We start from the raw sequence: 27482 nt of genomic DNA, 5'->3' as shown, positions 1-27482 counted from the left end.
GAAGACCTTCACAAGCCATAGAGTTGATCTTCTCCAATGGGATTGTATCTTCCTCTAATCGAAGCTTGTTTCGACGCATCCAGATTAGCGAAGCCGTCCATGTAAATAGAGCAAAACGGGACCTATCCTGTTGTGCACGCTGGAATAGGGATGGTCATAGATAGGGTATGGGTAGGGTATACCCATACCCAACCCAATTAATTTATTCATGGATATCCAATTACCTTACCTAATTAGTATCCATACCCAATTGTTACCCAGTTTGTTTACCCATGGAAATCCATACCCTACCCAAACCCAATTTTTATAAAATTACCAAATATGCTCAAAAACCACTAAAAAGACCAAAATATCCTCAAAATCTCTAAAATGAGCAAAATACTCATGAAACCTCTAAAATGGCCAAAATACCCATGATATCTCTAAAATCACCAATTATGCTAAAAAACCACTAAAATGACCAAAATATCTCAAAATCTCTAAAATGAGCAAAATGACCGAAATATCCCTGAAACCTAAAAACTTACTAAAACACCCTTGAAACTTAAAAATTACCAAAATACCCCTGAAACTTAAAAATTGACCGAAATACCCCGTAAACCTAAAAAATGACCAAAATACCCCCGAAATCTATAAAATGAAAAAAATGCCCCTAAAACCTATAAAATGTCTAAAATACCCTCAAACCTGTAAAATGACCAAAATAAGCCCTAAACCTGTAAAATGACCAAATACGCCCAAAACCTCTAAAATGACCAAAAATAACCCCAAACCTCTAAAATTACCAAAAACACCCCGAAACCTATAAATCGACCAAAATAACTCTAAACCTCTAAAACAACCAAATACCCCCAGAAAATAGCTAAAATGACCAAAACACCCTTGAAACCTTGAAAGTGACTAAAGTACCCCTAAACTTGAAAGATGACCAAAATACATTTGTAACCTCTTAAATTACAAAAATAGAGGTTTGGGGTATTTTGGATGTTTTGAGGGTATTTTTGTCAAGATTAAAGGTTCTAAGAATATTTCAGTCATTTTGTAGGTTTTGAGGGAATTTTGGTAATTTTTTTTGGTTTCGAGGTTATTTTGGTCATTTTTTTAGATTCTAAGGGTATTTCAGTCATTTTTTAGATTACGGGGGCATTTTTGTTATTTTTTAGGTTTTAGGAGTATTTCGGTAATTTTTATATTTTGGGGCTATTTTGGTAATTTTATAGGTTTCGGAGGTATTTTGGTAATTTCAAGGTTTTAGGGGTAAATTTTTTATGTTTTAGGGGTATTTTGGTCATTTTTTAGGTTTTGGGGGTATTTTGGTTATTCTTTAAGCTTTGGGGGTATTTCGGTTATTTTTTAGGTTTTGGGATCTTTTGGTCATTTTTTAGGATTGGGTGTATTTTTATCATCTTATAGGTTTTAGGGGCATTTTTGTCATTTTATAGGTTTTGGGGTATTTTGGTAATTTTATAGGTCTCAAGAGTATTTCGGTCATTTTTTAGATTTAGGGGGGTATTTCAGTAATTTATAGCTTTCGGGGGTATTCTTGTTATTTTATATGTTTATGGGGTATTTTGGTAATTTTAAGATTTTAGGGGTATTTCAGCATTTTTTAGGTTTAGAGGGTATTTTGGTAATTTTAAGTTTATAGGGGTATTTTGGTCATTTTTAGGTTTCAGGGGGTATTTTGGTAATTTTTAGGTTTCAGGGGTATTTTGGTCATTTTTTAAGGTTTCAGTGGTCTTTTGATCATTTTTTAAGTTTAGGGGTTATTTTGGTAATTTTTAGTTTCGGGGGTATTTTGGTCATTTTTTTAGGTTTTAGAGGTATTTTGGTCATTTTTAAGTTTCGTGGGTGTTTCGATCATTTTTTTTAATGTTTCGGCGGTTTTTTGCTAATTTTTAAGTTTTGGGGGTATTTCAGTCATTTTTTAGGTTTAGAAGGTATTTCGGTAATTTTAAGTTTATGGGGGTATTTCAGTTATTTTTAGGTTTCAAGGGGTATTTCGGTCATTTTTTAGGTTTAGAGGGTATTTTGGTAATTTTTAGGTTTCGGTGGTCTTTCGGTCATTTTTTAGGTTTATGGGGTATTTTGGTAATTTTTAGTTTTCGGGGGTATTTTGGTCATATTTTAGGTTTTGGGGGTGTTTCGGTCATTTTTTAAGTTTCGGGGATATTTTGGTAATTTTTAGATTTTTGGGTATTTTGGTCTTTTTTTAGGTTTAGAGTGCATTTCGGCAATTTTAGAGGATTTTAGGAATAATTTGGTCATTTTCAAGTTTTAGGGGCAATTTGGTAATTTTGATTATTGGGTAATTGGGTGGGTTGAGGTTTACCCATAATAATTTGGTTGAGTTGGGTTTGAGTTAGATCTAATTAGTTAAATAGGTAATAATGGGTAAATGGGTAATATCCAAATCCTACCCAAAATATTTGGAGTAATATCCAAACCCTACCCAATTACCTTCTACCCATTAAGAACTGGGTATTACCCAAAATAATTGGATCGGATAGTGTTGGATATCCATTACCCAATAGGTATGGCCATCCTGGATAATGTCCAAAAAAACTCATAACTACCGCAATGAACCAAAACTAAAAATGAAAAAAGTCACTCACTGAGTACATACTTATTAAAGAAGACTGAGTTAGTTCTAAAGCCGAAAACCAAAAAGGCGAGGAAAGAAGAAGACTAACCAGTAGTTTGAAGAACAAATGGATAAATATGATTGAGACAAAAAACCAATTTGATCTTTCTTTCTTTTTATTTTATTTATATTTATTTATTTAAGCGGCAGTAATTTTATTCAAAGAAAAACAAACAATACACCAAGATGGAGGGAGACTCAACTGAAACAAAATGTCTAAGACGTATGCTCTAGTTCTAGAGCGAGTCCAAATCTCATGTCCCAATCTTCCAGCTTTATTATATACTCCATAAATAAAAACATACCACATATCCATCTATTTTATTAAATACTAAATTTATACCTTCTATTATTTCAATTACATAAATATGATGGGTTATTTATTTATTTATTCATATTTAGGACATTGAAATAATAGAAGCTATAAATTTAGCATTTAATAAAATAGATGGATATATGACATGTTTTTATTTATAAAGTATATGATAGAGCAGGAAGAGTGGGACAAAAAATTTAGACTACGCAACTACAAGTACAACAACAAATTTTAATAAATCAGATCTAAGTGAAATTAATTTGTAGATCCAAATGAACTTAGAAGGTTGGCACAAAAAATCAAGTGGAACACACTAGAGTCATATAATAATGACAAATCAAGAATCTCCAAAAACAAAACAATGACAAATCAAGTGGGGGCCATTCCCATCTCTCAAGTTTGTTTGATCAGAAGCTAGAGATGGTGGTGGGGTAGGTCCCAAGCCTTCGAATTGTTCTCAATAAAATGCATCATAATAAAATTATCAAATATACATTTAATAATCGTAATTATAAAAAATTAAGAATTCATGCGGTGAGCGTGGATCGAACACGCGACCTTCAGATCTTCAGTCTGACGCTCTCCCAACTGAGCTATCCCCGCTTGCTGATTTTTATAATCATTTACTTATATTATCCTTAAAGAATCCGAACCGTGCCTCTAGTGTATTGTAATTAATAATAAGACGAAATCATACCAAAAACAGCATCAATACAATCTTGAAAAACCATTCCTTATTAATTCCTATAAAACACCCGTGCTGATACAGTACTTTAGCAACCACATAGTCTTACTATAAGCCCTCCCACTGCCAATCCTTTCTTACCTTCCAATAATTGCATTTCGTTCAATACTCCTTTTACACAAATAAATTCAGCATCGACCCATCACAACTAAGGAATCCCCACCCCCACCACCACCCAAGTAAGTGATCTTTTTATATTTTGATTAATTCTCACAAAATAAATAAAACCCATTCCAATTCCAAATTGGTGTGTTAGTCACTCAGTCCAACCTCTTTGAAATATAAATCTACAGAGTAAGTTTGTTTACTTAAGAGTTATCAGCTTTGTACTCAAAATCTCAATATTCCCAGGTGCTACAGCATTACTGCACATAATAATAAGTTTCTTTCTTTTCTTTCATTTCAACCCATATTGATTTCTTTCTTTGATGGGGAGTGAGTGTACGTTTAGGTATAAAGCTTTAAAGGATTGCTTTTTATTAAGATTTTGTTCTATGTTTGTTTGATGCACTTTACTGCTTATAGATCATTGATCAAGATGATGGGGGTGAGGAATATGCATTTATATTTCTGGTAATGGCATCCACAAGACACTGAATTAGCCTAGAAATTTATGCATCTTATTGCTATGTCTCATGACCTTTTGGTGCCCGGTTTCGCTGAAAAATTGGAAGGGACTCACAAACCGCCCTCTATAGTCTCATGACCTGTGACTGTGAGGATGAAACGTGTGTAATTGTTTTGTACTACAAGAGCAATGCTGCCTTCTCTCACATAATAGTGGGTTCCGTTTTATGTGAGAGCAGGAAGCATTGCTCCTGTAATATTGAATAATTTTCTTTTGAAACCATTATCGATCAATTTTGGACTAAATATGTGGTATGTAAAACTTCTGAGTAGCAAGCTTAGATGTTCTGTGTATTAGAATCTCCTTGCATTAGTGAAAGATCTCTTTTTCTAAATGTTTATGCAAGGCATTAGACTCTTAGGCCTTTGGGGTTTATATCCTAAAAACGCTTTGGCTCTCTTCTGCAGGTCCTATATCTATCTTACCTCTGTGGTTAACGACAGAGATAGATACAATGAATCCTGGACAAGTCATCCTGATAGGATCAACAATATGTGTGATGCTTACTGCGCATTTCTCAGTGCAACTTATCTCGGAACATCTTTTCCATTGGAAGAAGCCGAAGGAGCAAAAAGCCATAGTAATTATCACACTTATGGCCCCCATATATGCTATTGACTCCTTTGTTGGTTTGTTAGATTTTCAAGGGAGCAAAGCGTTCTTTATGTTCTTGGACTCGGTTAAGGAATGCTATGAGGCTCTGGTAAGATTTTGATATATGGAGGGAAATGAGATTTTTTTTATTTTTCTTGTTTTGCTTGGTAGTGAAGATTTGTTGGCATTGGTAATTCAGGACATACGTATCAGTTTCTCCGTTTGTTATGTGCAGGTGATAGCCAAGTTCTTGGCATTGATGTACAGCTACTTGAACATATCCATAAGCAAAAATATAGTGCCAGATGAGATCAAAGGAAGACAGATTCATCATTCATTTCCAATGACACTTTTTCAGGTGAATCACTAATATCATCACTTAAGGGGCTTCTCTCTCTCTCCAAATAATATCTGACATTGGGACTTTGCTGTAGACTAATGAAACTCAAAATTTCTGATCCTTGCATTCGCAGGTTCTGTTAAGCAATATTTAGGGTAATGATCCTTTTCTTTTTAGAACAATAGGATTTAAATCTAAGAGTTAAGAACCTGTGGCATCAAGGTGATGATCCACAAAATAAACTAAGGGATCATACTCTGCATTAATTAAACTGGTTACCATTTCATGCTTTTCAGTTTTTCTCTTTTGCATGATTTATTTTATGCTTTAGAAATTACTGCTTTCTGCAAAGGTGATGTTTCATTTTGCCTCCGTCACCAAAGGGACTTCTGGTTGTATCCCTGTGACCAATGACGGGTCTTAGGTTATATACAAAGTAGTAATGGGGACCATTAAACAACAATCACAGCTGATGCCTAAAATCATATCAGGGTTTATCACCCCCTTTACAGCGATGACAACTTGTTTTTGAATTGGGGAACCCTTAGGAAGGGTATTGCCATATTGATGTGTTACAAAACCAGAATATTTAAGTTGCATCCATGATGGAATCAATAGGTCGCATATCAGTGCAACCAAAAAATATCTAGAAACCAATGAATATAGCTTTTGGCATTAATTATGCTATGCCCTTATTATATTGACACCAATTGGGTATGTTGCCCCATTTCTTAATTAAGTTGCTGAAGCTCACCTAATGACTTTATCAGGTTAACAAGTAGAGTACACCTCTTTAACTTATCTGTATTAAGCACTTCTTTTATTATTAAAGAACTCAAAGTTAGTTGCACATCAATCAACTGTTTTTTTTGTTATGAATGGGACCCACCAGCTATTCAAATGGTTACTATTTCTCACAAGTAGCAGAGTGCTGGTGAAACTAGGCAGTGCCTTAAAACAGTTTTGTTAACTTGGCTATGTTAGGGTACATATTTGACTTTCTGATCATGGTATCTACCAATTGCAGCCTCACACTGCTCATTTGAACCACAATACATTGAAGCTTCTTAAGTACTGGACATGGCAGTTTGTTGTGATTCGCCCTGTGTGTTCCATCTTGATGATAACTCTTCAACTTGTTGGAGCATATCCCAGTTGGGTCAGCTGGACATTCACAATCATTCTTAACATTTCAGTATCATTGGCTTTGTACTCTCTTGTTGTTTTCTACCATGTGTTTGCTAAGGAGCTGGCACCACACAATCCTCTTGCCAAGTTTCTATGCATTAAAGGGATTGTCTTCTTCTGCTTTTGGCAGGTAATTGCTCACGCTTTCCCATAATTCAGATCATATTTTGAAATCAATTTGATCACATTAAACTATAAAGTTTCAAGCTCATGCTTCTGTCAAATGTGTACTGTGGAGTGACTAGTGACTGAAAGCCATTTCTGATCAAGGTTCTTTGGAAAACCATTTTTTTGAAAGATTTTGTTTTGCCTTCTGGCCATTCAAAATGTTTACCATTTTAACATATTCTTCTAAAAACCTTTCCAAATTATTTTATTTTTAAATGTCAGTTATTTAAAAAAATAAATACTTCCATATGGGAAGTTTCATCAAAGAGTGCTTTACATGAGTGATTGATTCTCACTGTTAATTAAAATATGTTCCCATCTAGAATTTCATAAAGCAGTATTGATCACATATGGAGGACAATATACTCTTCCATGTAATCCTTTTTCTGTATGTTCAGTCACTAGGAAGATATTGCATGTTTCTTCATGTTAATGTCTCTGATCTTATCAGCTCCCTTGTTTTCTACAATACGCCAAGAGTTAGCCATTTAAGGACATCTTATATTGTCTTTTTTTGGTACATGTTGGACACTTCATTGAGGCTCTTAACAGCAGCACGATGTGTGACAGATGCTGCATATTTGATTTTTGTTTCTTGAGATTATTAACATGTTAATTACCTTGTCTTTGTATAAAACGTTGAGAGTGAATTGTCCTTGTGCTAGCCTAGTGATACACATAGAGTTTACTTTGTGATGCGTAACTCATTTAGTGGTTTTGGTTCCACTTCGGGGGATGTCTCCATCAATGCATTAAGTTCGCCCTCGCTCAAGCAGAAAGGCATTACGCAATGGCAGATCAGTTCTTGGCATTTCATCGATCATTTAGATCACCTGATTGGCCTCGAGAATTCCAGTTTTGTATTAGTAAACCTCGCATTTAAGCCTCAAACTCCATTTCTATTCTATTGCCAGTTCCTTGTTTCAAAATATTGATAGTTTTATGTTTTATCAATTGGTTTATGAAATCTTATATCTATTTTTCCTGAGAATTTTGAGCGTGCATATACTTGGTTGAATCAAGAACAGGGTTGCTTACATGATGTTCAAGTGTTTACAAAGCTGTTTCTTGGTTCTATTTTGCAGGGTATTGTGCTGGATATTCTTGTAGCATTAGGTATAATCCGATCTCATCATGTCTGGCTAGATGTGGAGCATATTGAGGAAGCCCTCCAAAATTTATTGGTGTGTGTGGAGATGGTTTTCTTTGCTGCTTTTCAGCAATATGCATACAATGTTGCACCATACAGAAACAATGACACATCAAGCGTGAAATTAGATAAAAAGAAAGAGTGATTGGAAGTTGGAACCCGCACCAATGTGGATGAGAACTTTGAAGTACTGATAGAAATGAATGATGCTCGTTATAGCTGTCTCATGAGGAATGATGATATTTATTAACGAGACTAAACGTTTTTTTTTTTTTTTTGGGAGAAACAATGAGACTAAACTTAGTTGTTGTTGTTATACAATATGGTGCATGTTGCACCTTTATCAAAATTATTTAGAATTTTATTCTTTGAGAATAAATAATTAGGCAGCTTATGTGGCTATGTGTTGATTTCCCCAAATTTCAAGAAAGGGAAGTGTCATTTTTTTAAAGGTTTGAGACTGAGTGTCATTCTCCCAAACCTTAAGAGAGGTTTTTTGTAATTTAGCCAAAAAAATAAATGAAATACATGGAAGTTTATATAAATCTTAACAGCAAATCACACTGAAGAAATGTTAATGTGCTAATTATCATGGGACACCATGGAGCACACTAAAAGACACCTAAATTCCTAACATAAAAAGTAACTCACAAAATATAGTCAACCATGAATATCTTATTTTGGTTTATAGATCCCAATCCAATTTGATCAGCTCTTCTTTGTTTTGCATTAGTTTTTCCTCTCCTGAATAGGAATGGGACAAAGAGGGATTTTGCCTCTTCCAAGTGTGTGTATAAATAATTTATAAATATAGTGTTGTTCATATCAGACAATTCATTTCCAAATAAAGCAACATTACTAGAGTATGTGTGCGATAGTTGCGATCCCATTAATGGTCAACGCATGACTCAACATATTTGCCCTAAACTGTTGCCTCTACACACCCCATGACCCAAATCATGAAATTAGGGATGGCAATGGGGCAAGACGGGTCCGAAGGATGAGGTCTTCACTACCACCCCGCATGGTTTTGTCTTACCCCATTCCCACCCCACCCCACCCCGCCCTGCATGATGGGAAAAATTTTCTTGCCCCATCCCCGTCCCTTGGAGCCCCGCAAAGACCTACCCCACCCCGTAAAACTCTACTTCTTGTTAATTTGCCCACAACTATTGCAATTATTTTTAATAAAACCTGTTTCATTAATAAAAATATACTTAAAATTAAAAATAAATTTATCCCATCAAATCAAACTAATTTTTAGCAAAAATTGAATAATATCATTAAAGTGTTTAACAAGACAATATCACAATAAAAACAAAAATCTCATAATACAAAATCAATGATTTAATAGTATATAAATTTATTTATAATAAAAACAAAAGAAAATGTTAAAATTGGTACCTTATTTCCAACATTGCTAGAGAAAAAAAGAGAGGCAGAAATCCTTGTTGGGTAAAATAAAATAAGTTGATGATATGTTTGTTTAAATAGTAGAATTTTAGGGTATGAAAATTTTATAATTTAACCCTTATCAATGCAAGATAGGGATTGGGTGGGGCGGGGGCCGCAGGGCAGGGCGAGTTGAGTCTAAAAAGTCTAAACCAATTCTCGCCCCGCCCCATAGTGCGGGGCTAAAATCTCGCCCCATCCGTGCCCCATGACCTTTGCGGGGCGGGGAAAACCCTCGTGAGGCAAAACGAGGAGGTATTGCTCATGCCAAGGTATGAAATTCCCCAACACACTCCATATATTTATTAAAAGTGCTAACTTTGGCATTAAAAAAGTTTTGATAGGCATCACACACACTAGTGTCACTCTAGTCTCTATATGTGATTTTGTCCTCTTGCAAGTCCTATAATTCCATCTTTTTTAAATAAACTTCTTATTACGAATTTACAAAACACTCATCTTTTTTAAAATTCTCACTATCGTCTTCATTTCTCTCTTATTTCTCTTACTCTTAATCCGTTTGACCCGTAACTTGATTGAGCTTACCCATAACCCAAACTAACCTGCCCGTTTGCCATATTTAGTGACTCATTCCTATTTAGGTCCTGCATGTATTGATCCTTTAAGAGATAAAGAGTTCTTATGAACATTTTATTACCTTTAAATGATCCACATTTACTCATAGTTTTGGATAAAAAATATTAAAGCTATTTACAATTTTGGATCCGACCCTAAACATCTTGGGAATGGGTTATGGGACCCATTTATTTGTCGTTCTGCCTAAACGTTAGTCGTTTAATTGGAGAGAAAAATTGAACAAATCATCTCATCCAAACTACAAACTGGCCACTTGAATCACACGTGCTACCTTCACAGAGGATAATACTAATGCATTTGTCCAGAGAGAGACAGAGAGTGAGACTGAGAGGTAACTGTGTCTCTAGAGACTAGAATGTACAAGCGTTACCAAAGGAAATAAAGGCTGACAAAAAACACTCTATTCCATTTTAAGCCACAATGAAATTCCCAATAGTCTACGCAATCCAAAACCAGTGATATAGTTTTTATGGTTAACATATATTTTTGGATATTTTGCCATGACATCCCTTTTGCAAATCTCTCTTAATATTTCAGCCTTCAAGTTTGAATCTTTACTGAAGTATGAGATACGCAAGAAAAAACCCAGTAATTGTTACTCTCTATCAAGAGCAAAGCTTGGTTCTTTGCATGACAACAGGTTCAAGTTGAAGGCTTATGAGGAGAGGTGGTCTTTGTTGGGTGGGAGTAAGTGTGGGGATGGGATTTTGGTGAGAGAGGAAGGGTGGAAGAGGAAGAAAAGAGTGGTTGTGGTGAGGTTTAATCAGGGGTTTGGGTTTAATGGTGGTGGTGGTGGTGGTGGAGGTGGGAGAGATGATGGTGCCACTGCTAGACTTCTGGGTAATCTTGCTTTGGCTATTGGACTGACTTATCTTTCATTTACTGGCCAGCTTGGTTGGGTTCTGGATGCAATTGTATCCGTTTGGGTATTACTCTCTCTCTCTCTTTCTCTCTTTCTATATGTGTGTGTGTGGGTAGATTTAGTTCAACTAAAATATGAGTGTGCTGTGTACAATTTATTCAACTGATATATGGATTCCTTTATAGCGTCCTATTCACTCATTTAGTTTTTTTAGCGTTACATAGTGTGATGGTTTGCTCTATATCCTGATGTTGTTGTTGGTGTTTGTTCAATTTATTATTCTTTGTTGCAATTGTTTAATAATAAGTCTCTATACCCGACTTGACTTTTCCAGTTCATGGAATTATGTGAAGTATGAGTTGTCTGTTCTATTATGTTGTTGTACATGATTGTCTATTCATCAAGAATTACCTACTTTTTTCCCAGCTTCTTACACCTGGTAGATTTTGGGGTGTGTGTGTGTGTGTGTGTATTGACTGTATTCTCTACTTGTATGAATCTAATAGAATAACTGTGTTGCAAGGCCACTTTATAGATTCATGTTGACTGTGACATCAGTATATGTGGTTAAATCTAATTAGCTGATGCATTTTCACAAACAGCTCTTTGCAGTGCTTGTACCAATCGTTGGCTTGGGTGCTTTTCTCTGGTGGGCTGGACGGGATATAGTTCAAGGCACTGTGAGGCTTCAATTTTCTGCTACTTCCTTTCTTGAAAATATTTGGTTTCTTCAACTGGCTATTTATGAGTTGTACAAAGCAGTTATTATCTTCATAAAATTGTAACTCAAAATTGTTACTTAATTTTTTTCTTTCATAGTTCGTGAACCTGTAACTCATAACATTGGTTCAAGTACTGAAGATTATTTTTTACAACTGTTGGTCGAGCTGTGTTCAAATTTATCATTAAGGCCTTAGCATGTTGCATAAATATGCATATGAGTGGATGGTTATATACTACGGGATTAATTAATTATGTGGCAACTGGCAAGTCATCACCCCTATTGAATAAACTAAGTTTACCCTGCTTAATTCATCAGGGGCTTCTATTCATTAGAGATCCTAAACACATGGAGGATTGACTGTTTGTTCATCGGCTTTGTTTGATTTGTTTTGTTTGGAAATGAATAGCATATGTATTAGTTAGATGATCAGGATTTCTAATTTCTATATAATAGTTGTACCATTGACTGGATGATCTAGCTGGATAAACAGGATGCAGTGCTGGTTAATTTTGTTTCTCTATGGATGATGTCTAGCATGAACCAAATGTTTGATGCTCAAACCTTTCTTTCCATATCAGAAATTGTGTTAAAAATAAATAATGACCTATTTACTGAATACAAAAAAAAAAAAAAAAAAAAATTATATGTTCTTACAATGTGGAATATGTAGTTACTTTTCATCTAATATTTTACAAACAATTTCCTGTGGATATTTTTAGAAGGTAAAGGAATAATTATTCTTCTTCCATCTCATGACTTTGATTTATTTTCCCCCTTTTTTTTGTGGTATATTTGCAGTGCCCAAACTGTGGAAATGATTTTCAAGTTTTCAAGTAAGAGTTGTTGAGACATTTAATGATGTCAAACTAGCTTGCAGAGACTTGGTTTTGCACTATTGTTGATGACACTGCCATATGAGTTGTCTGACATTACAGTAATGTTATCCATTGCAGATCCTCCCTAAACGATGATTTACAGTTTTGCCCCTTCTGCACTCAACCTTTCTCTGGTAAAGTTAAATATGAATTTCCTGAATTCCTTTTATCAATTTGTTCCCATAGTAGGGTGTAGGCATTTAACTTGCAGTGATACTTCTAATCATAATTTGGCAAAATTTCACTAAGTTGGTCGTTAGTTGTGTATAATCATTGAGCTTTAACTTTTAGCAAGGCTTTAGAGTTGTCAAGTGGAACATTTGTATTTTACTGTTTGATATTGAAAATTGTCCTTTCATTCCTAGTTGCAGCTTTGACAAACTTAGTCAGCTGACTTTGTTGTTATCTTTTATTATTATTATTATTATTATTATTATTATTTTAATTTACATATTTTTTAAATCCAGATCATGTAACCTTGATTTTCTGTTTTTATGTTATCCATATGTCATTATATGTAATATAGACCAATATTGTCATACTCATACATAATGATGTGATCAGAAGGGAGTTAGTTGACACTATTTTGTTGTGCTCCATTTGGTTTGTTGATCAACTTCCAGTGCACTTGAAAGTGATTCAAACTAATTCCACTTCTCTGGCTCTCACCCCGTTCCTTTTTCTCCCCTTACCTCTCTGCCTATGGATAGAAAGGATTTTGCACTGATCATTGTGTTGTATAAAATTTCAAGGTGGTCCAAAACTGGAACAAACTAGGGAAGCTCTAAAGATGCATCAAACACAGAGCCCTGAAATATTCTTCTTTTAGACAAAAAAAAGTCCTTTATTGATATATGAAGATGATCAACAACAGTTAAGATATCTAAAAAATCTATTTAGACCCTTATGTGATTAATACGGTGGAATTATGGATTTATTGTTCAATCGCATATTAAGTAATCCACAAGGTAGTACAATTTCACCACAGATATCAATACCAAATCTATAAGCAATAAATAAATATGAAAGCAAATAAAAGCATGACACAAGATTTGGTAACGAAGTGGAAAACCAAATAAGAACCTCTTTGATGGAAAAACAACTTTGGGAACCCAATCTTTATAAAATTCACTAAGAAAAAATAGTTACAATAGTCTACTTAGAAAACCTTTCTATAGCTAGACTCTCTATTGCCACCACTGCAAACACCTTGCTTGCTTTTCTAGCCTAGAACCTTTGGAATCTTCCTCAACAAATCTCCTCCACAAACTCCTCATCCACACAAACTAGAACCCCTGGCTCTCCAAAGAACCTCATTGAAATTTTTTCTGCAGTGATCCTTATTGGGAAAAGAACCAAGTGGTTTCAATCTCTTGAGCACTCTTTAGCTCACTAGATGAGTGAGTAAACAACTAAGGTTTTTGTAGTTTGACTTAATTGAAAAGAGGCACAAAGTATTCTCTCCATAACAGTGTGGCTGCCTCTACTCACTGGAAGAAGCATGCAAATGTAGCTTTATATAGGTGCAAATTTAAGGTTTAAGAGATGGCACAAAACTAGGTCAAAAGTCAAAACAGAACCAGGGAAATGAATTTGGGCATTTTTGCTTAAGTTAGCCTTGAGCAAGGAACGGGCGAAGTCTCGGGTTCATTTTATCATTTCATTCAAGCGAGATTATCTCTTTATTGAGCAAGTTACCTCATTCGCTTGAGCGAGATCCATACCTTTGCTCACAAGAAATTCTCCAAATGAACTTCTTCAGGCAGCTTCAAGACAGCTTATAATAGACTTTTTACCATAATCGAATTACACCCACTTGAAATTTGATTACTACCAAAGTCATGGAAGTGAATGACACTAAAATCCTAACAAGTCTTATCAATGGCTCTATTTAGCCGTGTTATGGATTTTCTAGCCAACATCCTAGTTGTTGCAATTCATTTGTCTCTCATAGATTCGAATAAATTTGTTCTGGTAACTTATAGTATATGTATGTATGTCTTCATTTTTCTCATTTTGACAGTTGGCTTTATTTTCAGTGGTGGACAATAAGTTTGTAAGGGACTCTGTGCAGTTCTCCAACGAATCTACAACATTTGGGCAGGCTTTCAATGATTTTTCCCGTTCCAAGAAAGGTATTCTCTACAAAGCTTGCTGCTTTTTTTTCATTGAGGATTTATGCAATCAAATATGTAAGTTTTATATGTTCTTATATTTTTATAATAATACTGCATTTTATGGTTATCAGCACCTGTATATTTATATTCCTGAACATGTGTCTTTTCCAGGAAAAGATTCTTCTAAAGTAGTTGTTGATGTTGAAGCAGAAATAAAAGATGCAGACTGAGGCCTCATAGCCATTATAGCCTGGTATGCAGTAAAGATCCTTGTGATGCTCTTTTCAAATTATTGATTTAATGTGATGATAATATAGGCTTTGTAGAAATATTCTTGGTTGCCTTGTTTGAAAAAAAAGGGTTCTATTTTCATCTTGGAAAATTTTATACTGTCACCTATTTTGTCTTTAAGTCCACTTTGTTTTGATTTGTGTCAGCATGTCTAATAGAATTGATATTTTAAAAACTAAAATAGGACTTAAACTATATTTTAGGAACAAAACAAAAAAAGAAAAAGTTGAGGTTCTATTGTTGTCTTTGACATATCATCCAAGTTTTATCTTTGTCCTTGAAACTTAATAGGAGTGGACAGAATGACAAAATGTTAAACATTTTTTAATTTTAAGGATGAACACAGAGCCTAGCTCTGGGATATATTTCAAGAACGAAAAGATTTATTTATTTATTTTTTAACGCCAGCGGACATTACTCCTTGCCCTTCAAGATAACTCTTCAGAAATTCCATGTCGGGGCCTCTTACGCAGGTATTATAGTGAACTGGAGACAACCTGAATGAACAGGGGCCAACAATACTAGGGAGGAACGGTTAGCTAAGTGACATCGCAAACTGTAATATAAGTTTTGACATTGATGTTTCTTGTGTTATATTTTTTTGTAAATCATTTATTGTAACAAGTTTGTTGAGATAGAAACTAGTAGAATTGTAAAAAGGCTGTGTTATTGTTTACTTAATAGACGGACTCTCAGACGAGCTTGAAGTAAATTGTCTCACTTCCACCCAATGCTAACTCACACTTGCTTGAAGAAACTCTCTTAACTAGAATGACAACGTGCAAGGCATGTGCTAATATCTTTCATTAGAAATGTATTTGCTCTTTGTAAGTGGTCATGCATGTTGTTTTGGTAAAAATTCTGTTCTAGGCATCTTCGGTGGAAAAAATAATTGTTACAACTTACAAGTCATTTGTTGAAAAATGGGCCATCCTTTGTCATGGATGATCAGGGATTCAGGGTGGACTAATCCAGGGTGATCCAAATTTGGGAGGGCTAAGAGTTGGTTTTTTTTCTTGTCTTTTCTTTTTTCATCATAGGATGATCAGGGTGGACTTCCACACCTAGTAGAGTTGGTATATCATAATTCTCTTTTGAACTTTCACTAAGAAGGTTGAGTTTGTTTCAACATAAATGTTTTCCAGAAAATTTTCCCTGATCTATATTTGATTCGGTCGAAAATGTCGGTCAACCTAAAAATACTTTCAAACTTTAATGTTGGTCAGCCTAAAAGTATTTTCAAACTTCTTTTTGGAAAAAGAAAAATATTTTCAAACTCGACTAAAATAAAGGGCATAAATTGTTTTGCGTCTCAGAAGTCACCCTCTGTGACCACTGACCAATGAAGAACCCATTGGAACATGTCAAATCGGAAACTGCAACCTTGAACTTCCAATGAATTCTGGTTATGTGTTGTGAAATCAATTGATTTTGGCATTGTGAATGCGTCCATTATATTAGATTTTGTGGAATTTTGCCTTCATAACCTTTTTATTTTCCACATTTACTTTCCTCCGCTGGGCCCAAATTGTACGAGTTGAGCACATCTCCCAAATCTTAAACATAATAAATCTTCTTCAATATGAAGGTCTAAAAATGCATCAATCTACAAAAATTCCTGTGGTCCAGTGATAGAACTCAAGAAAAGGTGTATTAGATGAATCATAGTATCTAAACGACCATATGTGAGAGAGAGAGAGAGAGAGGGTGATAGCATTCAAAATCCATTATTTTTAGTATTCATGTACAACTAAAGCAGAACTCAAAACAAGCATGTCTCATTACACAACAAGGCCAAACATCCTCATTCAAGAGATCGTTAAGCCAAGCAAGGATTTTATTTGCATGCAGAACTGCCATAGAAAATCTAGTGTGATGGTTCTTCAACCTTCTGCAAACAGGCATGGTAAGTCAGAGTCAACACAAAATAAAAAACGTTGATTTTTTAGACGCATAAAATTGTCCAGGAAAAAAATGAACAGCTAAACAAGTGTTTGTGGTTCATGAAGAATACCATTAAAAAATACACATTGTATAAGGAATGAAACCTGTATAGCAAGTGCTAAATGCCCTAGTTAATCAAATTGGTGGAATGCATAAACAATCATGAGATCCATGATAATCTTAACAAACAAATAATCTTTTATTATGGCTAAGTTTTAAGCTCCAGATTGAGCTCCTAAACTTGTTATGCAAAGAAGGTCTAGGCAGAAGATAAATTTGAGAATTAAGAATATTTAACGCCAACACATAAATCTATTGAGGGTGACAATGTGACATTGAAGCTAAAAATGCTCCAGAATGTTGATGAGGATAAAAAAAGTTACACTGTACGCAGGGTAATTTTATCTTGGTTGCTTATCATACTAGAATACAGAGTATCACAAGGAAAAAAGTTGGATACAAGGAAACTAAAACTTCATCCTGGAAATTTGGATTAAAGGAATAAAGTTAACAAAAATCTCCCAACATCCCTAACAAAGTTCTTTTTTTTTTTTTCCTTTTTTTTTTTTTTTTTTTTTTTTTTAAAAATTTATAATTTCAGAAAACAAAATCATTGTAAGTCTCATGGCCAGTCCCAAGAGGTAATAGCAGCAACGCTACTCCACGAGGTGATGAAATATGAGACCACTTGTTGATGGAGGAGCTCCCCCAATAAAGGAAGAGGGCCATCAACGTCAGCAAGCATTTATATGTGGCATTAACTTAGGAATTTGCAAACACTAAATAAAGTTTGCTCCTATCTCAAGTAAGGGATCTGATCTAAAAATCCTGTCACGTTATTATTATATAATTCTAATTCATTAACAGCATCAATACATACATACACATTCACACAGAAAAGATATCCGCATACAAACACATATTAACAGAAAAACAAATTAGGATTACAAAAATCAAAATTTGCGATTCATGATGTGCCCCATCAGAGCCAGGAAGATAGAGCAAACCAAAAACTTCATGAATATGATTATTATGACATACATACATACATACATACATACATATATATATATATATATATATATATATATATATAAACACCCTTTATCTTTGGGACATCTAAGAGCACTCATTTGTAAATCTGAACCAGACCAAAATTACTAACTCACATGGTAGAGCACCTTGTTTTTTAACCTACAGGTGCCCAGAAAATCCCTAAAGTTAAATTTTTCTACATTAGTTGCAAAGTATGAACAACTAATGTAACAATATTTTCGTTCATTTGCTACAAAATTCATTTTTGATTAGAAAGGATAATGTGATAAGCAAAATCATACCATAAATATGAAACAAACAAAGGTCATAAATCAAAAGGTAGAGCACAATACCTCTTCCTTCTTGCCGTTTTTGCCTTTAGTGAAAAATTTGTAACCTCCATAGAAAAGTAACCCCCATCCAGTCAAAGAGGCAATCACAAACTGCAAAAGGTATTTTTAAAATAAAAAAAAACTTGGTGAAACATTTCATTAACAATAAACAAAGTAATTCTTCAATCAGCTTGACCCTCTGTAGTAAGACTCTTACTGAAATGATCCCATTTTCTAATTCATTTCATAGTTGAATATATATCCTCTCTCACTACATTCTCCCTTGATCCCAAGCTCAAATTTGTACTACACCCATTATTATTAAAACTGAAAAGCATTCTTTTCTTGGAGGCTAAAAGGATCCAGGACATCTCTCCCCCCTAAATGCTTAAGACAGCCTAGCATCAGTAATTTAGTCCCAGAAATCAGAGTGGCTCTCAGTTATGTCACAAGTCTTTCCAATGACCAACATAGTTATGAACACAAAATGTAGAAGAGATGATTCTCTTTCTTATGAGAAGTCAAAATATAGAGGAGAGATAACTCATTCTTTTTTTAATTGATAATTTGCATACGAACTCCTTTTTTTCTAGAAGCCCGCCCTTAACCTCCAACCACCCCGTTCGGATGAGAGAAGATGTGCCGTTTGAGGTAGAGCTCAACCATAACATATTAAAAAATGAATAAAAAAAAGGTAACCAACCATTACAATATGTATAGCATTTTTGTTTTAGTAAGTAATGGTGCATAACATTACTTTAAAAAAAAAAAAAACTTTTATTTTCAATAGAACCACAACTAAGTGTCTAGTGACATACATATGATACATGGTTACTTCTCCAGCACCATGAAAAAGTAATGTATAATCTTAATCTCACTGGGTCAGCAAGCAATCCCATCATAAGAAGAACACACATTGTAAAAAATTCCAAAAAAGAAAAGGACTTACATGTTCTTCTTTCCATTTAGATGGGCTCAATGGGTCTTGCCAAAAGTTCACCTTTGGAGGTCCATGATGATCTGCAATATGCTCAAACTAAATATTGTTTGTAAAAGCATTGAGCCTAAATGCAAAGAACAAAGCACAAGCGTGAACATGACTAAAATAAAGCATACATTTTTGAAATATAAAATATAAAATAACCTTTGAAAGCAGGATTCAGTACATATTTTTATAATAAGTACAATAATTTTATTCAATCACCTCTTCCAAATCTCACAAAAATAGGAGTTTTGTGCACACTATGCATGACCTTTTAATAGAGGAAGTACGTCAAATACACAAATTGTGCATCTGCTTACTACGAAACAATGCAAGATTCATAACTTATAATTTTAAAAAAAAAAAAAAGTTATTAAATTTAAAATAAGAATATGTTTTGCCTTTAAGCTCAAATGGTTGGTTCAATGACACAAAAGTTAATTCAATTTCTTAATATTTTTATATTGCAAATTTGAAAACAATAGTCAATAATAATCTAGTCATATGAAGTTTGAACATAACATTATATATAAATCTTTTACGCTTTATAAAAACATATAACGGTAATAGCTATGATTAAGAATATGGTTAAAACACAAAGATAAAAAAATCATAAGAATAGTAAATTATCCCTGTTCATTCCATTTGATATGTGAACAAAAAATTGTATGTGTATACAACACCTTTTATATATATATATATGTGTGTGTGTGTGTGTGTGTGTGTGTGTGTGTGTATCAATGGCTCATGTCAGTCTCTTCAAGATTGATTTCAAAGATTCTTATATTTTGAAGCAGAAATAAAAAAGCCCACCTAGGTGTGCTTTGTGCTTAATCAAAAAGCACCATATGCATGTTTTATAAAACCAGCTTTTGCTTCGGCCAAGCAAAGAGCTTAATCCTTGGGACTTTGAGCATTGAGCATTTTAAAGCGCATAATTGAATACCACAAGGGTCACATTCAACAACTCAAAAGCCCAAACGAAAGTTTCTCAAACAAACATTCCATCACACACAAACGTAAGAACCAAACAAAACCCAAGTACACGAATGAAATGACATACCAAAGTCTGAACTAGTTTTAAGAAAATTTACATTCTTTAATTTTTTTTTTTCTCAGCAACCAAACAAGGAGTAAAGAAAGTAAAAAGGAATGAATGAGAGATTACCGCCACCACCGGCGAGACCACGCCGATGGATGAGGGAGGCGGCCTGAGCAGTTGAAGGCGTTTTTGGGGAGGAAAGCCGAGCGAGATTCACGGCTTGGCGAGCCGCGCCTGTCCACGCCGCCATAAGAAGATGTTCGGTGTTCTTTAGTTTTGTTTTGTGTAGTCTTTGTTAGATTGTTCCAGACACTGACTCAGTGTGTGTATCTGTGCTGTGTATGGAAGTTGAGAGAGTCAGTTGTGTTGACACTTGACTGCTGAGTTTGAGTGTAATACAGTAAAAAATAACAAAACAAAACAAAAGGAAAAAAAAGGAAATTGTTTTTCCAAATGACTGAAATTGCCCTTGGGCTTTTATGTTTTCTTTTTGGGAAGAGCTAAAGATGTACCAACCAAACAAGCGTCCAAGCCTATGTCTAAGTGTTTATTTTATTTTATTTTATTTATTTATTAAAAAAGGGGTATCAATACTTTCTAAAATGGTTTATTACCAACCAAACAAGCGTCCAAGCCTATGTCTAAGTGTTTATTTTATTTTATTTTATTTATTTATTAAAAAAGGGGTATCAATACTTTCTAAAATGGTTTATTAACAAAAATACTCTTTTTACTAATTTTATAGAAAATATGTTTGGAAAACAATAGCTTAGGGATGATTTTAAAAAAATAAAAAATAAAAGATCATAAACGAATTGAGTGCAAGTCCAAGAATGTCTATTTATTTATTTATTTTTCATATTTAAGTTGAATTGAGTTTTAAAAAATTTTATATATCAAGGTTTGATTCATTTAATTATCGAATACGAACACTAAGCCATGCATCAGGGGTCACACATGGATGTTTTTCTTTGTTAGAAAAATAAACTTTCATTAGAAACTAGTAATGATTGAGTTTTAATTAGTTTTATTGATAAAATATTTTATTGTCAAATAAATGTTCTATTTTTTTTAATCACTTCATTTAAAATAATATAAACAACTCATTAAAATAATAAAGGAAGTGAGATAATTTGAGTTTTTTAACTAAAAGAAGAGATATAATCTTAATAAAATATTTTATTTTATTTTTAACAATTTACTACAGTCAACTGGTATTTATAGCAGTTTACTATAGTTGCAAAAAAAAAAGTTTTAACTTTTCCAATGACATATAATTTTTTGGTTCTTTGGTGGTAAAATAGTTTTTTTTTTTTTTTTTGGTTAAAATACAATCACCATTGTGAATGTTTTTATTGATTTTGTTAAGTTTTGGGATTGGATAGTTACTATTTGGGTGAGGCTAATTAGGCTTATTGAAGAGAAGAGGGGCCTAAGATTTTGGAAGGCAGCCCAATTACAAAAAAAAATATATATATATATATATATATATAATAACTAAAAAAAAAAAAAAAAAAATTGGATCTAGGGGTGACTCAGGCCTGTCCTTGGTTGGATACTTGGGCCCCACTTGGGTTCGTCCCTGGTTGGATACGTACTTTTGCACATACTTTGACACAACTTCCACATTTATTAATGTATGATCAGATTACATCATTTACACATGAAGACCCCCACTACCAATCTCCACTTAGACGTGTACTATTTGTAGTAAAGTGCATGCAAAAGTGTCTTTAGAATTTTTAATTCACAAGGTTATCAATAATTCAAACTTATACTGAACAAGCACTTGATAGAGCAGAATGCATAAATACAAATCCTCAACATATTATTCTGATTCTATTACAATTACATGTTGACAGTACAATTAGTGATATTTCAGGCATAAGGTAGAGCAGAATGCATATACAGATCCTCAACATATTATTCTGATTCTATTACATTACATTTTGACAGTACAATTTGCAATATTTCAGGCATAAGGTAGAGCAGAATGCATATACAAATCCTCAACATGTTATTCTAAGTCTACTACCATTACATGTCGACAATATGATTTGCGATATTTCAGGCATCAAGGTCGTTAAACTCATCCCATTTTAAAGCCGAGAACGAATAAAAACTCTTTTCTTATCCATTTTTGGAAGATGCAATTCCTTGTTGCCTTCGTTTGGTGTCTTCTTCTGAGGCTCTGGATTCTCTGATGTACTGACAGATTTGGCTATCGTATTTCCTTGCTTTGCTTTATGCATGTCTTCTTGCGTTTCCTCCATCACAGCTTGCAGCTCCTCCATTACTAATTTAAGATCTTCAGACTTCTTCTCATCATTTAAAGAGGGTGAAGGAGGTTGATGCTTGAACCCTTCCTGCACAATCTGATGCACCTGCTTCCTACCTGCAATACTCAAGTGTGAGAAGAGAGATTTTAAAGGTTGGGAAACAGAAATAATGGTGTATGACAATATACATCCTTATTAACTTCAAAGCTAAAGATGCAGTTAATGAAGATGACAGAGAAGATCTATTTACAAATGACAGCATAGATAGTTACAAATTCAATAAAACAACTCTGAGACATTAAACCAAACATAACCCAAGATGGAGTCATAGCTCTACAAGAACAAAAGATCCAAAATGATAATTGTAAAGTTCAACTTGATTTGGACCATTAGCATATCCAAGTTGACAACCTGTTGTCTAATCGAAAGATGTGATCTTGCACTGTGTACTTTCTAAAGTTGAACCCATAACCCATGCTAAGAAAAAAGTGAAATCTACTCAGCGTGAAATCTACCCATAACCATAACCCATTAGGCCATAAAGGTATGAAATCTACACAGCTCAATAAAATTTATTCCAGCTGATCAGGTTTCACGACATAAACCTTTCGCTTGGTCAAATAACAGGTTAACACATGGACACCTTGGAATCACTAACAAGCATTATCATTTGGATAGTCAATAACTTCTTAATAATGCAACTGAAAAGAAAGCAATATCATCAAATATACACAGAAAATAACAGCTTCATGTAAAAAAAAACCGCATTTAATGTAGGACAAAGTTTGGCTACAACTAATGATAGGAAGATGTCATATGTCCTCGTCATATGCAATGCACATGACTTACTAAACCACATTTAAGTGATTGTATACAATCATCTTAAGCGAGTCATGTGCATTGCACATGTCATCTTCCTATTGTTGGTTGTAGCATAGCCAGACCTTGTCCTTTAATGTAGAAGTAGCAATCTTCTCATTGTTTTGAAGGTCACCAGTATGGGTATGGGATAGGCTATGTTCTAAGCTTGAAATACTGCAGCATGTCCCATTTTTAGGTTTAACAAATATTGGGCATCTCTCAACGATGCTATGTGCAGTGTCCGAGAGGAGCTTCAGAATCTTATAATTTTTCAAAACTAATGTCATAAGGAACCCAGGATTTCCTGAGATGATGACTATGACTAAAGAATTAATACTGCATAAGACTGGCATTTTAAAACTAGTTTCAGCAAAGAAGCAGATATTCAATGAGAAACCATCAAAGATTGCCAGGGATATACCAACATCTTGGGAATTTGCACTTTACAGAAATTCATAGCAAATCATTAGGCTTATGCATCTCTAAAGAAGTTTATGGGGCAAAGGATTCACATCAAGCGGAGTAAATTCTTAGCAAAATTGCAGCTAAAAATCCTACTTTTTTTTTCCCTATATTGTAGCCCACTTTTTCAACTACACCCCTATCGGACTCTCTATTCTTTCTCTGTTCCATTCATTAATTTTTCTGTAAATGAATATGATTTTAGAACAGGTTCATACGAACACATATATGCCTCCGATTTCCCTCCTTATAAGTTCGCCTATTTCTCACATTTTATTTTACTCAACCCCTTTCACCACCACCTCTCCCTTTCCATTTCTATCTCAGTCTCTCTCATCCTTGGATGTAGCTACTTTCTAGCAATGGATCATCACCAGCACAGATGTGAGTCCCAAGCCCAAGACCAATCAAACAAAGAGCCCATAAACAAGGCCAAAAGCTAATTACCCAAACTCTCCACATCTTCAAATTTGCGATTATTAAGCTCCCTCCAAATGCACCACATCAAACATAATAGAGCTACAGAATATCATCACTGACACATATTTAATTAGCTAGGGCTATTGCAGTTTGGCGAAATGGGTGATTTCCTTTGATGGCTTGCTTAAGGAAATCTCTATATCTTAAATTGTCTTATTGGTGATCATTGTTAGAGAGTTTGAAAATTTTCAATAAAGAATCAAAAAAGCAATGGAACACAACAAAACTAGTGTCAAATTTAAACAATTACTAGGAGGTAAAAAAATTGCACAGTGAATAGCCAATAGCCTTGTAGCTCAGTGGCATAACCTAGTCTCCCTTTTAAGAAGAACCGGGGTTCAAATCTGTCTTCTCCCACTTGTTGTAACAATATAATTACCAAAAAATTGCATAGTGAAAGAAATGCATAGTATCATTATAAGACTAACCCAACCACTAAACAAGTTAAATAAATAAATGACAAAATTTACTCAATTTTACGTCGGTGAATCTAATTTGAACTGTATATTCTTCCAGTATCAGGCTCCTCTAGCTTTCTAAGGCTTAAAGCGCCCCCCAAAAAAAAGGTGACACTTATTAAAAAGTAGAATCATAACAATTTTAGAACAAATCACACTTTCTAATAAAGCACCAAAGTCAACAAATCTAAACTAGTAAATCCAACTAGGGATCGAAGTTTAATTTCTCCCCAAGAGTTCCCACTCCGGCCTGATCCAAATAGGATGGGTTTTATCCTCCCCATTGAGTACTTCAGGGAAGGGGAAGTTCATTGCTCCACCTGCTGCTGGTTTGTGGCAGGAAACATGACCCAGGCATATTCAAAAAAACATTTCATACATATTATAGCTTTTTTAAGAAGAATACATTGTGATGATAGGTATGGCTAGGCACATTTGGGGTATACCCTAAAATGACCAGTCAAGTTACAATTGGGATTCATTGTGTACTAATTTGACCTTGTAAACACCCGATGTGGGAAAAAAGTATTCAGTATTAAATGATACTATGTCAGCCGTATTAAAATCATTAATACTTAATAAAATCATCAATACTTAAGAGACATGCATGCAAAAATAACCGTATCAGCATTCCACTGCTACTCTCAAGAGTGTTAGTGGGTGGTCATATTTGCACACGCATTCTATCTTTTGATACCAAATACGTTCTCCGATATGGGACTTAGCAAAACACACACTTAGATTTTGATATGGCTGAAATTGTATCATTTATGATGTTTTATGAGCAACTTCTAGGTACAAAGTACAAACAAAGCCTAAACGATGGGAGCACTGAACTGAACAAATCAAATTCAAACCTTATATAAAAAATAAAATTAAAAATTAAAAAACAATCACATATAAACGTAATGAGAGAGACAGAGAGAGAAGGGACCAACCGTTAACGGCTTTGAGAGAGTCGTTGACGGCGGAATCAACGGCGAACTTGCCTAGGTCCGTTAGGATCCGGTTGATCTTGTCCCGTCGATCAGGATTGGTCGCTTGCTCTTTCAGCATACGGATTCTGTCAATTCTAACGGCGTCAGCCATTTTGTTTTCGTTCCGATTCAAACACGGTGGTGTGTACTTTGTGTAATGGGTTTTGTGAGCATTTCCTATCGTATCATATCAATGTAATAATATATTGTCTACTTGTCTTCTTTTTTATTTTCTTTTTCTTTTTCATTTTTATTTTTAATTCTTTAAATTCCTTGGTAGTTGGTACTTGGAAGGATAAAGGCTTTTTTTTTTTTTTTTTTTTTTTTTTTTTTTTTTTTTTTTTCAATTGGATACTTACAATTGGCGAGGGAGCATTTTAAGGACTTTTTATAGAGGCTATTTAGTACTTTAGGTAATAGTAATGATACAAACAAAAACATTTTTACAACAATTTTATAAATATTTACGTCTGAACAAATAAATAATTGTCAATAACATTATTTTTCTTAATTTATACATAGATCATTGATTTAGTATTGGATAAAAAAAAGGGGTTGAAATACTCAGAATTTTTTCCAATAAATAATAAATAAATAGAAAAAAAAATATTATAATATAATATAAAGGGTTCAAATCATTTTATCGACATGAGTGTTATATATCGAAAAAACATTTTAGGTAAATTCTTACTGATTTTTATTTAGGCCTATCGTTGATATCACTTTTTTTTTTTTTCTTCAATAACTATTTACCACATCAGTAGTTTGTAAAAAAAAATTGTAACTTTAGCATTTTCCTTTAAGTAATGAGTACATTTAGGAAAAAATTTTGCTTCTAAACATGTTTAAAATGTTTTATTTTTGGGGTTAAAGTGTAAACTTCACCCTTAAACTTTGGAGATCTTTGGATTTTACTTTCTTTTTAGATTTTAGATTTTATATCATGAAGTTATACTCCATTTGCATCAGCGATCCTTCTATTTATATATTTCATTAAATGTCACATAAGAGTGTCACACATGTTTAGTTAGTCCAATAGAACAATGCCACATCATTTTAGGAGCTTAACAAAACTTCAAACAATTAAAATAAAAATGTCTTGGCATAATCAATTATGTGACATCATTTTATTGGATGAACTAAACACACGTGACATGTTTATGTGACACTTAATGGAAAATATGAACAGAGAAGCTACTTTTGCAAACCGAATATAAATTTTAGGGGTGAAATTCAAATTCTAATATTTCAGGATATAAAATCCAAACACCTCTAAATTTTCGTCATCGTCATCGTCTATTATTTTGGAAAGATCAATATGACTTAGCACACGTTCCCATAACACACACTTATCTAATCCAATCCACATAATCCGGGTATCAAATCCTAACTTTTAAAATTAACCATAAATAGGAAAAGGAATACTAAAACATCACTCAAAGGACCAAGCATTCACCTTGCTGTTTTTGCTTTACTCTTTAGGAGTAAAATTATTCTTGATGACAAATGTTTTGTGTATATCCTCTAGTTGTTTACCTTTAATTATGTTTGCAGCTCTCTGGCATACTTGGTATAACAAGTCCTTGCCTTTGGGACAACTTGCAGCCTTGATGATATCATAGAGAACTGCCTGATCAACTTTAACAAAATCAGCTTTGTAAATTGTAGTAGCTAGTTGAGTTCGTCCTTGCTGACTGTCTCTTCCACATGCTTCTTGCACCACTATAACACCATGCCAATGGAATCATGTCATAAGTGCAGCCATCCTTGACCCTATTCTCGACGATAAGCATTTTAATTAATACTTATAAAGAAGTAAAATAGCTGGTCTAAAAGGGGCATTAAATAAATAAAAGTGATTAGCTTACAAGAAACAAAGTAAAAATAAGAATAAGATGAAAAGAAACAGATACGTGTGATACCTCCAGTCCTAGTCAGT

The 27482-nt window shown here is 33.9% G+C and overlaps 4 protein-coding genes and 1 non-coding gene across 9 annotated transcripts; 2 read left to right on the top strand and 3 right to left on the bottom strand.

Annotated features, from left to right (window-relative positions):
- Nucleotides 1–3490: 3490 nt before the first annotated feature.
- TRNAF-GAA lies at nt 3491–3563 on the bottom strand. Its single transcript has one exon. It is a non-coding gene; the product is annotated as a tRNA-Phe (tRNA).
- A 182-nt stretch (nt 3564–3745) lies between these two features.
- On the top strand, nt 3746–8137 carry LOC115973159 (transmembrane protein 184C-like). 3 transcript variants are annotated; one of them, XM_031093404.1, is made up of 5 exons: nt 3746–3884; nt 4741–5036; nt 5163–5285; nt 6295–6585; nt 7709–8137. In XM_031093404.1, exons 2-5 carry the CDS (start codon nt 4788–4790, stop codon nt 7916–7918), a joined length of 873 nt encoding a protein of 290 aa, XP_030949264.1. In that variant the 5' UTR covers nt 3746–3884; nt 4741–4787; the 3' UTR covers nt 7919–8137. The 3 variants fall into 3 exon arrangements, with proteins under 3 accessions (XP_030949264.1, XP_030949263.1, XP_030949265.1); XM_031093403.1 differs by lacking the exon at nt 3746–3884 and adding an exon at nt 3893–3999; XM_031093405.1 differs by lacking the exon at nt 3746–3884 and adding an exon at nt 4000–4056.
- A 1963-nt stretch (nt 8138–10100) lies between these two features.
- Nucleotides 10101–15422, top strand: LOC115973167. Of its 2 annotated transcripts, none has more exons than XM_031093417.1 (7): nt 10101–10748; nt 11287–11364; nt 12207–12241; nt 12362–12417; nt 14323–14418; nt 14572–14653; nt 15165–15422. In XM_031093417.1, exons 1-6 carry the CDS (start codon nt 10323–10325, stop codon nt 14628–14630), a joined length of 750 nt encoding a protein of 249 aa, XP_030949277.1. In that variant the 5' UTR covers nt 10101–10322; the 3' UTR covers nt 14631–14653; nt 15165–15422. The 2 variants fall into 2 exon arrangements, with proteins under 2 accessions (XP_030949277.1, XP_030949276.1); XM_031093416.1 differs by having other exon boundaries at nt 15100–15422.
- Nucleotides 15423–16325: 903 nt separating this feature from the next.
- LOC115973166 lies at nt 16326–20427 on the bottom strand. Of its 2 annotated transcripts, none has more exons than XM_031093415.1 (4): nt 20153–20427; nt 18952–19022; nt 18024–18113; nt 16326–16579 (listed from the first exon to the last, which is right to left on the bottom strand). In XM_031093415.1, the coding sequence occupies exons 1-4, from the start codon at nt 20274–20276 to the stop codon at nt 16559–16561; spliced, it is 306 nt and encodes a 101-aa protein (XP_030949275.1). In that variant the 5' UTR covers nt 20277–20427; the 3' UTR covers nt 16326–16558. The 2 variants fall into 2 exon arrangements, with proteins under 2 accessions (XP_030949275.1, XP_030949274.1); XM_031093414.1 differs by having other exon boundaries at nt 16326–16582; nt 20153–20424.
- A 1388-nt stretch (nt 20428–21815) lies between these two features.
- On the bottom strand, nt 21816–25776 carry LOC115973161. The gene is made up of 2 exons (XM_031093406.1): nt 25505–25776; nt 21816–22421 (listed from the first exon to the last, which is right to left on the bottom strand). Exons 1-2 carry the CDS (start codon nt 25653–25655, stop codon nt 22126–22128), a joined length of 447 nt encoding a protein of 148 aa, XP_030949266.1. The 5' UTR covers nt 25656–25776; the 3' UTR covers nt 21816–22125.
- Nucleotides 25777–27482: the final 1706 nt, after the last annotated feature.

This window comes from Quercus lobata, unplaced genomic scaffold, assembly GCF_001633185.2.
Source record: "Quercus lobata isolate SW786 unplaced genomic scaffold, ValleyOak3.0 Primary Assembly Scq3eQI_2023, whole genome shotgun sequence".
NCBI classification, from domain to species: Eukaryota; Viridiplantae; Streptophyta; class Magnoliopsida; order Fagales; family Fagaceae; genus Quercus; species Quercus lobata.
This window is presented reverse-complemented; position numbering and strand designations above follow the sequence as displayed.